This window comes from Aphelocoma coerulescens, chromosome 17 (assembly GCF_041296385.1).
Source record: "Aphelocoma coerulescens isolate FSJ_1873_10779 chromosome 17, UR_Acoe_1.0, whole genome shotgun sequence".
NCBI classification, from domain to species: domain Eukaryota; kingdom Metazoa; phylum Chordata; class Aves; order Passeriformes; family Corvidae; genus Aphelocoma; species Aphelocoma coerulescens.
In genome coordinates, this window is record NC_091030.1 from 8,229,572 (window position 1) to 8,245,530 (window position 15,959).

General features: G+C 50.0%; 3 protein-coding genes across 6 annotated transcripts; 2 read left to right on the forward strand and 1 right to left on the reverse strand.

Annotated features, from left to right (window-relative positions):
• The first annotated feature begins 1,446 nt into the window (after positions 1-1,446).
• Positions 1,447-10,763, forward strand: PPP1R26 (protein phosphatase 1 regulatory subunit 26). 2 transcript variants are annotated; one of them, XM_069031535.1, is made up of 3 exons: positions 1,447-1,537; positions 4,514-8,539; positions 9,181-10,763. In XM_069031535.1, exons 2-3 carry the CDS (start codon positions 4,575-4,577, stop codon positions 9,239-9,241), a joined length of 4,026 nt encoding a protein of 1,341 aa, XP_068887636.1. In that variant the 5' UTR covers positions 1,447-1,537; positions 4,514-4,574; the 3' UTR covers positions 9,242-10,763. The 2 variants fall into 2 exon arrangements, with proteins under 2 accessions (XP_068887636.1, XP_068887637.1); XM_069031536.1 differs by having other exon boundaries at positions 4,514-7,794; positions 9,181-9,197.
• Positions 10,764-13,070: 2,307 nt separating this feature from the next.
• On the reverse strand, positions 13,071-14,173 carry PIERCE1 (piercer of microtubule wall 1). Of its 2 annotated transcripts, none has more exons than XM_069031539.1 (3): positions 13,950-14,173; positions 13,761-13,839; positions 13,071-13,577 (listed from the first exon to the last, which is right to left on the reverse strand). In XM_069031539.1, the coding sequence occupies exons 1-3, from the start codon at positions 14,171-14,173 to the stop codon at positions 13,377-13,379; spliced, it is 504 nt and encodes a 167-aa protein (XP_068887640.1). In that variant the 3' UTR covers positions 13,071-13,376. The 2 variants fall into 2 exon arrangements, with proteins under 2 accessions (XP_068887640.1, XP_068887641.1); XM_069031540.1 differs by having other exon boundaries at positions 13,906-14,064.
• On the forward strand, positions 14,128-15,849 carry MRPS2 (mitochondrial ribosomal protein S2). 2 transcript variants are annotated; one of them, XM_069031537.1, is made up of 4 exons: positions 14,128-14,199; positions 14,273-14,338; positions 14,528-14,657; positions 14,953-15,849. In XM_069031537.1, the coding sequence occupies exons 1-4, from the start codon at positions 14,172-14,174 to the stop codon at positions 15,494-15,496; spliced, it is 768 nt and encodes a 255-aa protein (XP_068887638.1). In that variant the 5' UTR covers positions 14,128-14,171; the 3' UTR covers positions 15,497-15,849. The 2 variants fall into 2 exon arrangements, with proteins under 2 accessions (XP_068887638.1, XP_068887639.1); XM_069031538.1 differs by having other exon boundaries at positions 14,141-14,199; positions 14,276-14,338.
• The last annotated feature ends 110 nt before the right edge of the window (positions 15,850-15,959 follow it).

Consider the following 15,959-nt stretch of genomic DNA (forward strand, 5'->3'; position numbering starts at 1 on the left):
TTTCCTCCTGCACACAGATGCTGGCTGTGCTGTTTTCAGCAGTCTCGTTCAAGCGAGCCAGATCAGAACATAAAAGCATGTTACATATCCCAGGGACAAGAACACACAGGCAAATGTCTTATCGGCTCTGTTTTATCTGTTGTAAGAGCAGGAGATAAATTAATACGAGTTTGTAACTGTGTCTGATGGTTTGAAACATGGTCCTGCCCCACATTCCCAGGGTCAGACCTGGTTTGGTGGGGCAGGGGGAAAAATTCGAATGTGAAGCTGGAGATGAGGAAAGGGCAGAGAAACACATGTGCTCCCCAAAATGAGAATCTCTGGGAAAAAAAGCAGGTGGAAATCTGTTCCTCGCCATATATCAGCCCCATATCTTGTGATGTGTTGCCACAGAGCGAGCACAAAAAGAGTGCAACATTCTCAGTCACCCCATTTTCAGCCTGGGACCCTCCATACCCGCTGTTCCCCACTTGACATCACCCAGCCTGAGCATTTCCCCTGTGATTTTGAGGACACCCAGCCAAAAGACGCTGATTTCCTCTGCAGCATCACAGGTGTTCCAGCCCCACGGGGAAACAAAATGCACGGACAAAGTGAAAACAGGCAGCACTTTGGGTTGAGGCACCAGGTTTTTGTTTGCCAGAGATGAGGAATGGAAATGCTTGTGCAGATTTATAGACTGAGAGCTGTGAGTCACTCTGTGTGTTTTAGGAATGAGCAGGTTGAAACGGGTGTCCCGAAGGGAAGCATCCCACAGCTTGGTTCTGCTCTGGAAGCACAGGGATGATAGCATAGGGTTGGCAGTGTATCCTCGGGGAAAACCCGCTTGCCAACAAAACAGGGATGAATTAGAGCACTAAAACTTTGCTGTTTCGCTGTGTGAAACCTCCAACAGTCCAACAGCTCCAGGAGCCCCAGCGCCGACCGCTTCAGCTGCTGAGAGCAGAGGCCTTGGCTCTCTGCACCTCAGTTCTTGTTCTGCACCCCCAAACTTTGCGCCTGGGACAGCCAAGTGTTGCATCCTGCCGATATTTTGAGTTCTCCCCACTCTGGCACCCCCGCTGCACCCCGAAGGGAGCGGATGGATCATCCCCCCCCCCCTCTGCACATAGTTCTGAGACAAGAGTCGAGTACAATCTTGTTCTTTCCGCTGCTGTTTTCCCAGTCCGCGCCGGGACCGCGGTTTGGAGCCCGGCCCTGGCCGCGGGGCTGCGGCAGGAAGCCGCAGTGCCCCTTCCCCCGGCGGCCCTTCCGTTACGATCGTTACCGGGCTCCCGCCGCCCTCCCTGCGCTCCGCGCCGGCTTCTCGGGAGCAGCGGCCGCCGCTGCCTTTGTGCCCCGGCCCGGTGCGCTCCCTCCCCGCCTCCCCGCCGGAGCCCTGCGGCGCATGCCTCCCGCTCCCCGGGGGCAGGGAAGGAAGCGCCGCCCGCCCCTGCACCAGAGCGGCGGGCAGCGGCGGAGCGGAGCCCGGCGGAACTGACAGCCCGGCCCGGGCACCGCCGACCCCCGTCCCCCCCTGTCGGCCTCCTCTCGGCAGGTGAGCGCCGGGCGGCGGGCGGGGGGCGCGGTCGGGCCCCGCCGCGCCGGCGGCCGAGGGAGGCCCGGGCCCGGGTCCGGGGCGGCGGAAGGCGGGAAGGGGGAGCCATGGCGGCGCGGGCAGGGCCCGGCCGGCCGCGGGCAGTGGGCGCGGCGCCCCGCGGGGGTCCCGCGGGCGGCGGCTGCGGGCTGCCCCCGAGGGTGGGGGGCCCGTCACAGCCCCTCCGGGGTGCCCCCCGAGGTGGGGGTACCCTCGTGTCCCCTCACACAGCCTCTGTGGGTGCCCTCCGGGTTGGTGTCCCCTCATGTCCCCTCACAGCCTCTGTGGGTGCGCACCGGGTTGGTGTCCCTTCATGTCCCCTCACACAGCCTCTGTGGGTGCGCACCGGGTTGGTGTCCCTTCATGTCCCTCACACAGCCTCTGTGGGTTCCCTCTGGGTTGGTGTCCCTTCATGTCCCCTCACACAGCCTCTGTGGGTGCCCTCCGGGTTGGTGTCCCTTCATGTCCCCTCACACAGCCTCTGTGGGTGCCCTCCGGGTTGGTGTCCCTTCGTGTCCCCTCACACAGCCTCTGTGGGTGCCCTCCGGGTTGGTGTCCCTTCGTGTCCCCTCACAGCCTCTGTGGGTGCCCTCCGGGTTGGTGTCCCCTTGGACGTCCTCTGTAGGTACCCCCTGAGTGAGTGTCCCCTCATGTGCCCTCACACAGCCTCAGTAGGTACCCCCTGTGTGGGAGTCCCTTCATGTCCCCTCATGCAGCCCCTGTGGCTGTCCCCGCATTTTCCCTCACAGAATTAACTCTGTACCCCCCCCTCCTTCTGGATGTGTGTCCACTCATTTCCCCTGTCTGGGTACTGATGCTGGTGGGTGTCCCCTCATGTCCCCTCACACCCTAGGTGAATGTCCCCTCAAATCCACTCACACCCTCAGTGTGTGTCCCCTCATTTCCCCTCACGCCTTCTGTGAATATTCCCTGGGTGAGTGTCCCCTTACGTCCTCCCTCAGGCAGCACCCAGGTGTCCCCTCACAGTCTCCATGGGTGCCCTGGGTGGGTGTTGTGGCACAAAAATTCACCCCAATCCCATGTAATTCTTGCTGGACACCCCCAGTCCAGGTGTGGCATAGTGAAGGTACCTGCCCCTTCCCTGAAAACTGTGGAAATAGGTTAATAGGAAAAACGTTGGGGTTTTATTTTTTAATGAAGCTGGGAGCTAAAGTGTGTTAATTGCATTGCTTCAAGGTAATGAGGTATCCTAATTTCTGTCTTTTTGATCCTTAGCTGCCTATTATAAGGAAGAATGTTTTTAATTTATATTTGCCCAAGTGAACATGTTGGAGGCTGTGTTGGGAACTGTGTGTTTAGGCACAAGTCAGGATTGTGAGGCGCTTTTGGTTAATTCATGGCCAAATACAGGTTTTGTTGGGAGCACTGAGCTCTACTGGTGTGTGTAGAGCTGAAATAAATCCAAACTATCTTCAGTTGACTAAAAGGTGGAAGTTAAAACAGCTTGTGTTGGGTTGCTCCAGGTACCAGCCAGCAAGGAGGGATGGTCTTGATCAAAATACTTAAAATTTTAATTCTGTAGGAATGGCTTGGGACAAATTCTCACAGAGGAAAAGAAAAATCAGAAGAGCGATGAAGAATTGTCTTCCCTGGTTGTCTGTTACATTTCAGTAGTAAATAAATAGGAGTTTTAAAGAGTTTAGAGTCATTAATCCTTTAAAATATTTAATGCCACTGATTAATTTGAAACCAGAATTAGAGAATAATTGACAAGAGCAAGGTCAGGGAGGTTTCAGAGGGAAAATCATGTCCCTCTAGGTTGGCAGAGTCCGGTGCCACTGCAGTTGGGACTCACTGTGTTTGTGCGGAGCCTGGGCTTGAAGAGCCACCCAACTGCTGTAGTTTTTTGGGAATTGCTGTCTCCCTTGATCCAAATGATGCTGCAGGTGAAGCCTTCAACCCTCATGGGACCATGTGGAGATGGTGAACTCTTTGGGGTGTTAAATGGACTTTTGTGGATGGTTTTTTTCACTCTGCCACAAACCAAAGCATCGTTCTGTCTGCAGTTTCTACTGGAACACAAAGGATAGTTCCTAATCTTCATCCTGCTTTTGTGCACTCCCAAAGATCTGTGTTTGCCAAGAGCTTTTATCCTGCAATGAGGCTGGATGATTGATGTCTTGGGGTTATTGCTGTAGAGCGTGTCTCAGGAAGAAATAAGTTCCCTGTCCTTCTCTCTGAGCTGCCCCAAGTACCTCAGCTGTGTGTGTTTAATGCCAAGTCAGATCAAGTAAAAGCTGGTTTGGGATATTGTGTGAGTACTCTGCTCTCCGAGGAGGTGTTGGTTTGTGTCCCACATCCCAGATCATGGTCCAGCTGTCTCCACATCCACCCATCCACCATGTGGACACAGCCAGCGCTGCTTTCGTTGGAAAACTGGAAAGCTGAGCTGTGTGTTCCTTAAAAAGGGCAGTTATGCCAAAGGAAACAACAGGCAGAATATTTTGCTGGGTTCTCCACTCCCACCAATTCTACTTTATTATGAAAGAATTCCTTAAAATTGTTCTTTCTCTCTTGCCACAAAGTTTTCTGCAGAAGCATTGAGACAACCTTAGTGCAAAGGGTATCATCACAGTGAGTCTTTGTGTGTCTGGGAAGTACATCATTATTTAGGAGCACGTGCAAAAAGGACTGGAAAGCACAGGAAGATTTTCAGAAGTGAAGATAATTACTTGAATTGGGTTATGATTTTGCCAGAAAATACTACAAACCACAAAGATGAGTGCTCTGCCTTATGCCCAGTGGCAGTAGTGACTGATTTACCCGTTCAAGTGATGTTGAGGAGTAACTCCTGTGCTTATCTGGCACAGTAGTTCTGAGTGTTAATAATTTACAATTTATGTTACCAGGATTATTACATGGAATTTCTAGAAGGCACGCGCGTCATAAGTGTTTTCCTTTTTTTCTTTGTTTTAGGATGGAGGAGAGACCAGTCTGAAAATCTGTTCCACTGTGGACTTTGCTGTGGTCTGCTAGAATGTTCCTTATGGATGCTCCTCCTCTGGTAGCTCTTCAGACAAAATGGGAGTCCTTTGGACCAGCAAGGAATTGTAGATACCCCGTTTGCTTCCCTGAATCTGACGGCAACATCACCAGAACCTCTGTGAGCGCCAAAGTTCAGATGATCATAAACAACCTGCAAAGCCAAGAGCCTGCCCTGGGTATGAACAATGAGTGTGGCTGTGTTATGCAGAAGAAACAGAAGGCAGAAAAAGGCACCAGTACCAGGGTCACATCCAGCACCACGTTGCTGCGGAAGCATCCTCAGTATACCCGGTGTGGGTGCCCTGAGGATTCCGATGACACCGATGTGGAGGAGAATGTGGAATTTGGGACTCTCCTGCTCGATTCTGACAGCGACGATTCTGTGGACCGAGGTATAGAGGAAGCCATCCAAGAGTACTTGAAAACAAAAAGCAAAAGTGCCCAGTCATTACCAAGGAATGCAGAGCGTACTGAGAATGTGAGCAGAGACAAAAGGTTTAAGAGAGAATTCTCCCAGAACAAAGTGGCCAGTAACCTCCTCCCCGTGAAGTTTAAAGCTGAGATGCTCTCTGAAGAGTACCTGTCTGACCACCTGGGAATTGGGAAAAGGCTCCAGCCTGCTTCCCCTCAGAGCATCAGCAGCGATGACTCCTTCGAACAGAGCATACAAGCTGAAATAGTGCAGTTCTTGAATGAGAAGAAGCAGCAAGAAATTAGTAAATGTGTTACTCAGGAGGATAAAAAAGATTCCCGTGTGAGATCTGTCCTGAAATGCAACAAAGAAGCAACGACCAGAACGAACTGTGGTGCTATAAAACAAGGTTGTAGCGCACTGCTCCTGAGGCACCATCCCAAGCTGCAGAAATCCGGTGCCCAGTCCAAGTGTTTGCAGTCAAAAATCCAAGCAGAGCCCGGTGATTTCAGCCAGGTGAACCAAGCATATCTAGAAATGGCCACTGCCAGCCAGCCCTGGCTCGTGGAGCAGAATGAGGGAAGTGGAGCTCATTACTGGGAGCCAAGGGAAGCACTTATCAAGGAGAGCATACACACATCTGACTCGAGCAGTGATGATGGCATTGAAGAAGCCATTCAGCTTTACCAGCTGGAGAAAATCAGGAAAGAGGCAGGTCATGCAGCAAACTGTGTCCCTCTGCAGAGGGAGCAATTTGATCCAAAGGGTATGGCAGACATTTCTGCCAGCCTGACAATTAGCTCCACAAAAAGTGCCTCACCAGAAATCCATAAAAACCCTATAAGCAACAAGAGAAAAGAAATTAATTCCAAGTCAACAGGATTAGAAAGCACCAGCAATGACTTTAATAAGCTGTTTAAACCACTGAAAAAAGCCAGACATTTTGCACTTCCAGAAAACAAGATTGCTGCTTGTGAGCTCACACTGCAGGCCTCTTGCAGAGCAGACACATCTGCAGAACTCATGTGTGCAGAAGCTATCCTGGATATTTCCAAAACGATCATGCCATCCCAAATGGGAAGTGACAACAAATCCCTCACTGCAGACTCCTTCTTTTCTCCCCAGCTTCTCTCGTCCTCCCGTTGTGAAAGTGACAGCAGCCTTGTGGACAGTGATGACAGCATAGAGCAAGAAATCAGGACTTTCTTGGCTCTGAAAGCACAGTCAGAAAACCTTGGAACAAAACCTCCCAGCCTGTCACACTCCATCCAGATGCCTTTGCCTTCTGATCCAAACAACCTCACCGGGACCCTTGAGCCTTCTCTGCCCAAAACACTGAAATTATCTCTGAGTCGGAAAAGGAGACTTAAAAGGGAAGGCAGAGCAGCAAAACAAGGGGCATCAAAAGCACCTGAACAGCTGGAGACAGGACTTTTCCAGGCAGGTAACTATTCCAAATTCCCTGTGCTCCAAGAGGAGCGCGCCCTGAGCAGCCCCGCAGAACTCCGGGATGCTCAGAGTAGTAAAGACCCGAGGCAGCAGCAGCTGATGTCTCCCAAATTGTCTGGCTCTGATGGCAGCAGATGTGTGGCCTTGGACTCTGTAAACCCTTTTCTGCAGGTTCAGAGTAGCACAAGAAAACCTATAAAAAACCCCACCCAAACCCCAGAGAGGGAGGGGTCGGGTGATGAGAGCAGCTCTCTGGACAGTGATGAGGACCTGGATAGTGCTATCAAGGACCTGTTACGGTCTAAAAGGAAGTTAAAGAAGAAATCCAAGGACCAGAAAGCTCAGTGCAAGAAGAAAGTCAGATTCAGTGAGACAGAAACTCGGCTGCTGGATGAGTTCAGTAACCTCCAACAAAACGAGTGGAAATGTAAAAATCCCTCACTGCTGAAAAGCTGCCTCTCAAAACCAAGGAAAGCTGTGAGGGAGAATGCAGTCAGGAACCCTCCAGACAACATCAGACTTCCCAATGACAAGCCAGAAACCATGAAAAACCTGGAGTTTAACTTACAGCTTAAAAAAGGCAATAAACCTAAACCAGTTTCAAACCAGCGGGGGGCTAAAAATAGAAAATGTGCTTTCCCAGCTGTGTCGGACACCAGTGACAGCAGCTCAGTGGACAGTGATGACAGCATCGAGCAAGAAATCAGAAGGTTTTTGGCAGAAAAGGCTAAAGACTCTGCAAGCAATTCAGAGATGCAAAAAGGTGATGCAAGTCTGGACCTATTTAGAGCGACCAAACAAACTGGTAATAAAGGAAAAGCAAAGCAGCAGCCGGTGGAAAATGAGATCGACCTCGTGCTGGGTCAGAGTAAAAAGACTGAGGTAGCTCAGCAAACTGAGGAGGTGAAAAACTCTCAGAGAACAGAAGGGAAAAGTGCAATGTTAGCTGGCAGCAGGAAATGTGCTTCCTCTGCAGAGAGTGTTCCTACTACTGGTCAGTCAAAAGCTAAGCAAGGACTGGGGGGGGTCAAAGGTGGTGCTGCTGGGGAGTTACCTGGGAATGCAACAGGGAAAAGGAATGTCCGTAACACAGAGCCCCCCAAAACCAGCAGAAATGAAGGGTGTAAAGTGAGAAAAGTCATGAATGCAAAGCCCAGATCTAAAAGGAAGAATACCTTCCAACTAAAAATCTCAAGTAAATTTATTGCAGGTCTCAAATATGCCCGGGACAGGAAGAAATCGATGCTTTTGAACAAAAAGCAGAAAGCAGAGTGTTTGCTCACCCAGAGCAGTGCCTTGGGAATGGAGGCAGCTTCCCAGGACGCAGGTGTACTTAACCCCTTGGCAAAAGGTGAATTTAGTGGGGAAATTACACCAGCAATAAAAGCACCCAGTTCTTCGCAGAAACTCACTGTGGGAGGGGCAAGTCCCCATGTAGCAGAAACCTGTGCAGGAGCTGAGGCTGCTCCTGTGTGTCTCAAAGTGGCAGCTGAGGGTTGCAGGAAGGCTGACACTCCAGGGCATCAGTCACACTCCAGCCTCCCCTCGCAGGAACCCAGTGTGGCAGCAGGAAAAGCTGATAAGGTTTGCAGAGGAACCTCCAGAGCTGAGAACAGCCAGCTGTGGATCGAGGAAGGAGGTATCCACAAAGGCAGCTGGGCTGACTCCACTGTGCATCCCCCACACCCTGAGTGCAGTGTAGGAAAAGCAGATAAAGTCAGCAGAGACCTAGCTCAGCAGAGTGCTCAGGTGTGCAGTAAGGGAGGGAATAACCAGCTGGACAAGAGGCCAGATCCAAGTTTAGCTTGCCCAAGGCAGGAATTCAATGTGACAGCAGCAGCAGTGGATAACAGTGGAGGAGCATGTGCAGAAAACAGTGTGCAGATGTGTGTTAAGGAAGAAAAAGCTGACAGGCAGGAAGAAAGTCAGGTAACCAGCTCCAAAATGGAAGGAAAAATACCTGTCCTGCAGAACAGCGAAGCTGCTAGTGAAGTGCACCAAGGGCAGGAATTTTTAACCAAAACCTGTTCAAAATTTACTGATCTACCTGCAGGGGACTGCCCAGGTTCCCTCATGGAAAAAAAGGTTTCAAATATGTAAGTACTTTTTTTTTTTTTTTTTTTTTACACTAGCAGTCTTTTTATAAAATAACTCTCATTGTAATTACCTTGGTAAAACTTGAGACAGGAAAGGAGAGGCAGTGGGAGATGCTGATACCTGTATATCATACACACACTAATGTGAAAATAATTCTATTTAACAGGGATATCACAGATAGACATACGTAGCTTTTGTAGAATTTTGTAAATTATTTAAAGTGCTCTAAGGAAATATTTTTTATAATGATTTTTAGGGCTTGCATTCCTACAGGATGCTGTAGTTACTGTAGATAAGATATTGGCTAATCACACTTTAAATTATGAGGCCTCTAATTGTCTCTCGAAGGGAAACCTGTTTGTGCACAGAATTTATTTGGGAACCTGTTAAGAGATCCTAGGAAAACACAGCCTTGGATAGCAATGCAGATGATCTGACACTGGTCACATCCGAGCTGCCTTAGGACAATCCTGTGGGGTGGGTTTTTGCTGGGAGCTCAGTTTTCCCACCCTGAGGACTGTGGGATGAGGTCCCTAAGCAGAACTCGAGTGCAGCTGTGGGTGTGGAGATCCAGCCTGGAAGATACAAATGCAAATTCAGGTAAATCAAGTGAATGGCTCTGTCTGCACGTCCTCTGCAGAGTGATCTCAGCAGCTGCTCCAAGTCCTTTTGGATACCCAGAACCTCCTGCTAGCAGATGATTCCAAGCACAATTGCAGTCCAAGACAAGTGAAGGAGTGTGTCTGTTCAGACAACGTGATTTCCCTGGATTTCCTGCATTTCTGTACTGTCAGGCCTGCAGGGCTCAAACAATTCCTCGTTACTCTCAGCTCTCTCATTTGATGCCATGCAGTTGCCCAGAGATGGCTTTTGGTTTCCTGAATGAACTTTCTGGAATTGAGTGCCCTTAACTTTCCTTTTTCAGAAGTGGTTTTTTAAATGTTACATTTCTGTGAACTTTTCACTGACAATTTTGGTGCAATAAAGCAAAGCTGGGTTTGCTGTAGGAAGTCACAACACAAACGCCACGGATCTTTTCAGCACTGTTCTTTCTTCAGGCTCTTTCTTTGCCTCCATTGCCAGCAGCCAGAATAAAGCAATTTTTCACTACTATCTTATTTGTACTGACTTTCAACGGGATTGAAGTAGCACATTCACATCACACACACACACAAAGTGCCCCCACGTTGGTTTCACTGCAAATTCAAAAGGTGTAAATTGGAGTTGTTGGTTCTTTCATTTTCATTTGTGTGTCGTGAAGTCCTTGGAGGAGTTTGTTCTCACATCTTGTCCCTGTGAATTGATCTGATATTCTCTTTGTCTGGTCTTCTGCAGAACTTTTCTCAGCCAAACCACCACTTAGCATCACTTTGTTTCTCAGTCACTTCAGGAGTCTTCCTCCAGGCTGGCCTTAAACTTGCGAAATGGAGCAAAAGCAGCCAAGACTGGATCCAGTATCCCACGGTGTCCCTGGTGTGATGCAGAATATGGGCAAAATGCGGTGTAGCATAGAGTAGTAACTGTGGCATGTAGAGAAATAAACATCCTTGGTGTGTTTATGCTGTCGTGCAGCTACGTTTGAAACATGTTTATAGTGCTCACTTTGGCATTTCTGACTGTCCAGCCACCTTTTTGTAGCCCTTGGGTTGGTTGGCCGGGTTGTTTAAAGGTCAGTGTGTTAGCTCATCTCCATTTTGTGGTAGGATACCTTGGAAAAGTGTTTTTTACTTAGCTCAGTGCCTGCAGTCCCTCTCCACAGGTTTATCTTTTGCTCTGCCTTGATTCCTTTGCAGGATTTGGGCCTTTTGTTTGGAATAGTTCAATAGGCTGGTATTTTAAACTAGAAGTTTTCCAAGTACCTTGCTTTAAAAGGATTAAACTGTAGACTTAATTTTCCTAGAGATGTTGGAAGCACTACGTACTGTTTGTATAAAAAGCTGAATGTTTCTCCTCAAAAGTTTTCGGTAAATCCACATTACAACTTCAAAGGTGTCTCGTGCCCTTGTCGCTGTGTCTGTGTCCTCAGTACCACTCGTGACCTGATTCACTCCCAGTGAAGATGCAATTCCAGTTACCTTGTGCTTTAAATAAAACCTGATTTCAAACAGCACTTTTTTTTTTTTTTTTAATTGATGAATTTGATTTGTATATAGGAAATGGTGTACATTGCTGAGTTTCTAATGTTTAATAAATGGGGTTCTGCCCATGGACCGTGAAACTGGAGTGCTCCTATGGTTTGTGTCATCATCTTGAGTGAGTGGTAACTTTTGTGTTCCCTTTTCCCTCCTGACTGAGGATGTCATTCATTCTTTGTAACAAAAAATGAAGGAGGAGAATATACAAAATACAAAGGGGTGGCTTTTGGGAGGTGAGAATGGTGCTTGTGGTAGCAGAACTCCAAGAGTTTACTTTCCTGGTGTTTGTGGTCAAGGAGTAGAGTCTTTCCTTGTGTAACTAAATGTGTGTCAAGGAACATCTCTGGAACTGGAATAGCAGCCAGGGCTCCAGTGGCAGTGTCCTCATCCTGGCCCAGTTCTCATCACTTGTTCAGAAAAGAGAAGTCTGGTGGTTTGGAGCAATAAGAAATCCCTCTTACACATCACTAAAGGCTGACCAGCTGAGGAATAAAAAAGATTATATTGAGTGGGACTGAATTCATGAGCCAAGAGTCCCACACGTGGCGCCAAGGTTGGGACTGCAGCACAAATCTCTCGAGGCTGAATCTTCATAGGTGCATTTCCAAAAGCAGATTTTATTTCCTGTTTGTAGTGCCCATGACAGCCCCAGAGAGGCCACAGAGAGAGCACAGACAGCACAGCCCTGCTGGCCCTGTCACTGCATTCCCAGCTCTGGGGAGTGCCCAGAAAACTCCTTTTTCCTTTATTCCCACCCTCCTGAGACCCCAGTTAATCCCTTATTGTAGGAGAAACGTGGAACCATAAACTCAGCTCTTCTAAAGCTTGTGAAGTTACCTTTTTTTTCATGAGTGCTGGTTCATGGTTTTTAAAAATGCACAATGCTATTTTTTCTTTCCAGTCAGAGCACAAAACTTGTTAATTTAGATATTAAGTGATTAAACTACTTGGTGTTTTTTATTACAGCTCTGGTGAGTTACAGATCCTGGCTGCAGCACCACAGCTCTCAGATAAATCTGAAAAGAGGTTTATTGCTTCATTTTTTTACCCCAGTGACTGTTTTTGTGTGCTTTGGGAACAATCTTCAAGGATCCTCAGGGGACCAGAAGGACTCCCTTAATTTTTTATTACCAGTTCTTCCCTGCTATTTTAGGAACACGTGTTGTGATGTGTAGCTGCTCTTTATACAAGGCAGGAACACACCATTCCTGCCCCCATTTCTTTTATTAATGTAGAAGCTTTTTAATTTTTCATCCCTTCAGTTTGTGATAGTTCAGCCTCACATAATTTTATCTGCAAACGTGAAAATCTTCCTTTCAAAAGACAGAGTAGAAAGAGATCGTTTGAGGTAGATTCTGTGTGGTAAAATGTGTCATTTTTAGGATGATATTTTGAATTTGTACAGGTATTTCTTTTTAAAAAATTTTATTTGGCCTAACCTCTGAACACTTAGATACACTGCATATGAAACTCTTCAAAGGAAATGGTTTCAAGAGTAAAACTAAAAGGGAAGAAAATAAGGCAAGGAAGAAGAGGTGGGTGTTTTCAGATGGAGTGGGAAAATATGTGACAGAATCCACTCCATTTATATTTTTAAGAGGCAGCCTTATCTCTAAATTATGCCACCTGCAGAAAAATCTGTGGATAAAAATACACATAACATTGCCACAACTATTTCAATTGATTCAGCACTTTGTTATTTTCTCATTTCAGGAGAAGAAAGGGAAGTTCTAAGAAGCTCCAGGTATTGTCTAGAGTCTAATACGAGAGTAACAGCAAATGAGAGAGGGTTGCTTATTTCTTTTCCTATGTTAAATCTTTGAAATGTTAACTTTTTGGGCCCATTTGTGCTCAGGTTATTTACCTGTTCCAATGTATTGGTGTGTTTGCAGCAGAGGGGGGTTTACCCAGCTCTTGCTATGTTTGAGATAACCACATGCCACAAATAGGGAATATTTCTGACATGTGAGGAATATCAGTTGCAGTGGTGTTTGGACATAATGTTACACTCGTTATTTATATTTTCAGCAAACAGTTTGAATAATATTATGCTCATTTTTAATGTTACGTTACACCTGTAAGGTGGGACTGTTTCTCATCCATCAGGTAGAGTGGTTTCTCTTAAAAACTCATCTTTACCCAAAAATGTTCAGGTGTTCTTTCAGTGAACTCACTGTCCAACTGATGCAGTTTCTCTGCCTGTAACTACAGTTGTTCCAATAAAACTTTAAAAAAAAAACATTTTCTTTTTGATTACTTGTCATTATTTGAATAAATTCTTAAAACGCTGTAATTTTGAGAGAGAAGAAATGTGAACTTTCTACAAGAAATCCAAAGAGTTAATGAATACCTCTGGAAAACTTGCAGATTGATTAGTCATTAAATAGTAGAGAGGCAGTTTAAATCTTAATTTTTAATGGTATGTGGTACATGAGCCAAGAGTGTAAAGGATCATTAGTGACAAAGAGCATAAGGGGATGTATATGTAATATATGTTGTTCTAGTATTTATACATTACTGATAAATTAGGTAAAAGCCTTCACCTAAGCAACCTAACTGACATCAACCACACGAAATCTTTAATATATTCCTCCTAATAACATTCCCTCTGTAATCTAGTGGGTTTCGTTGAGCATCAAGGCTGGCTGTAGGTGGTTTTCCCAAGGCAGCCAAAAGCCGCAGTGGCTCTGTGGTGTCCCTGCTACAGCGGCTGGTCCCTGCAGTGCGAGGGGCCGCTGGCGTTGTAGCTGGGGTGGAAGTCCCGGTGCTCGTAGGCGGTGATGAACGTGTCGGGGCCGGTGCAGTGGCTCTTCTCCAGGGACGTGTTCAGGCCGTGGTTCCTGACCATGCCAATCTTGCCCAGATGATCCGAAAACTTGTGCGAGAGGATGTTGAAGGAGTTCTGGGGGGGGTGGCGAGAAAAGGCTGGGGATGTTTTAAATGCCAACATCGACAGCACCCGCAAAGCCTCGATTGCAGCGGGGCTGGATGCAGATAAGGGCAGCGTGTCTCCATCTGCCCCGGGTGCTCGGTGCAGAGGCCGAACTCGGCCGTGCCGCCGCCGAGAGCCCCCCGGGTCACGTACCGGCAGCTCGTGCACCGTGGGGGCCCTGCTGCCGTAGCTCTGGTTGGCGGTCCGGAACCGGGGGTGAGCCGGCGGCTGCCTGCGGGGGGAGAGCACAGGTAGCGCGGGGAGGGGGCGGCGGGGCCGCGCCCGGGGCAGCGCTCACCCGTAGCCGCGGTAGAAGGTGAGCTCCTGGAAGCGGCGGGGCACCTCCTGCTCGGGGCCGGCCATGGCGGAGCCGCCGGGGACGCGGGGACGGAGCGTTGCCCGGCGACGAAACGCGGAGGGCGGGGAGCGACCGCAGCGCAACCGCCCCGGGGAGGGCGCGGCCCGTCCCGCAGGAAGCGGAAAGCGCCGCTGACCTTCCGCCGTCTCCTCCTCCTCCTCCTCCTCCTCGTCCTCCTCGTCCGTGCCCTGCGGCGGGCTCGGAGCATGGCGGTGCCGCGGCTCCTGCGGGCAGGTGAGCGGCGGGGCCCGGCCCGGCCCGGAGCGCCCCGGCCCGCCCGTGTGACCCACGTGTTTCTCTCCCGCAGCAGCCCCGCGGCTCTACAGCACCGTCCCGGTCCCGGCCACGGCCCCGGCAGCCACCCGGCCCCGCGGTGAGTGCTGCCGTGCACCCCGGGAAAGAGGGTCCCCAGAGCCACGCACTGCACCCCTGGCACCCCAGCCCGTGAGCGATGCCCGTGCGGGTGTCACTGCCGTGCAGAAGCTGGTCGTGCTGCATCGGGCGCCTCTGCAGTCCCGGCTCATCCCCAAAACACGGTCATTATTTCTTTCCCCTCTCTCAGCTGAGGATGACAAGCTGCTGACAGAGCCTCTCAGCCACCCCGACTTCTTCAGCGTGAAGGAGCTCTTCACCCTGAAAGATCTCTTTGACGCTCGGGTGCACCTGGGCCACAAAAAGGGGTGTCGGCACAGGTGAGTGATGCTGTTTTGTGATCCAGCTCATGTTGACATCAGGAATGCTTCCCTAGACCACATTTGCTGGATTGGTCTGAGCCTGGAACTGCCCACACAGGGCAGGTTACAGGGATCCCCCCGATGTGGGCGCTGAGAGGGTGTGAGACCGGGGCACACACTGGGTGTGAGGGCTCTCTGCAGAGAACACCTCTGGTATCAGCCAGGAGCTGGAGCATGGGATGGTCCAGAAACACTCGATGCCTGCACACCCCATCCCCGTGTCCCCTGTGTCGCACTCCCACTGCCCCCGCAGGTTCATGGAGCCCTACATCTTCGGCTGCCGCCTGGGTCAGGACATCATCGACCTGGATCAGACCATGCAGCACCTGCAGCTGGCCCTCAACTTCACGGCCCACGTCGCCTACCGCGGGGGCATCATCCTGTTCGTCAGCCGCAAGCGCCAGTTCTGCCACCTGGTCGAGAGCACGGCGCGGGCCTGCGGGGAGTACGCGCACACCCGCTACTGGCAGGGAGGGCTTCTCACCAACGCCTCCATCCAGTTCGGCCCCGGCGTCCGCCTGCCCGACCTCCTCGTGTTCCTCAGCACCCTCAACAACGTCTTCGAGCCGCACGTGGCCATCCGGGATGCGGCCAAGATGAACATCCCCACCGTGGGGGTGGTGGACACGAACTGCAACCCGTGTTTGATCACCTACCCCATTCCCGGGAATGACGACACCCCCGCGGCCGTGGAGCTCTACTGCAAACTCTTCAGGATGACCATCATCCGTGCCAAGGACAAGAGGCGGCACAGCGAGGCCATCGAGGAGCTGCAGAGCAAAGCCAAGGGCAATTAGAGCCCTAGGGATGCGCTCAGTGCCTCACTGATGGGTGTCCTGCTCCACTTCCATGGGACTGGCTCTGCATGCAGAGCACCGGCTTTTGGCAGAGCTGGCTGGCTGGGGAGGGGACCCCCCAGCCCTGTGTACAGCGATCCGGCAGTGGTCACAGCTGTGGAGGGTCTCTAGCTCCAAAAATTGTCCAGAGCAACGTAAGGGAAAATGGAGCCAGGCCAGACCCTGCTCCTGTCCTCGGGTTTGTCACTGTTGCAGGGAGGTGCCGCTGTCCTGTGGCTTTCCTGTGTTTGTGATCTCATCTGAAGCCACTTGTATCTTGCACCTCTTAGCAAATAAAGGGATTTATCCCTGTGCTCCTTTTTGGGTTTTTCCCTTGTGGAATGGGATGGGGAGTCTGGCCAGGGCAGTCAAGGCGATGGGAGGGAACAGGATGAAGGATGTCCCCAAGCTGGGGACACTGCAG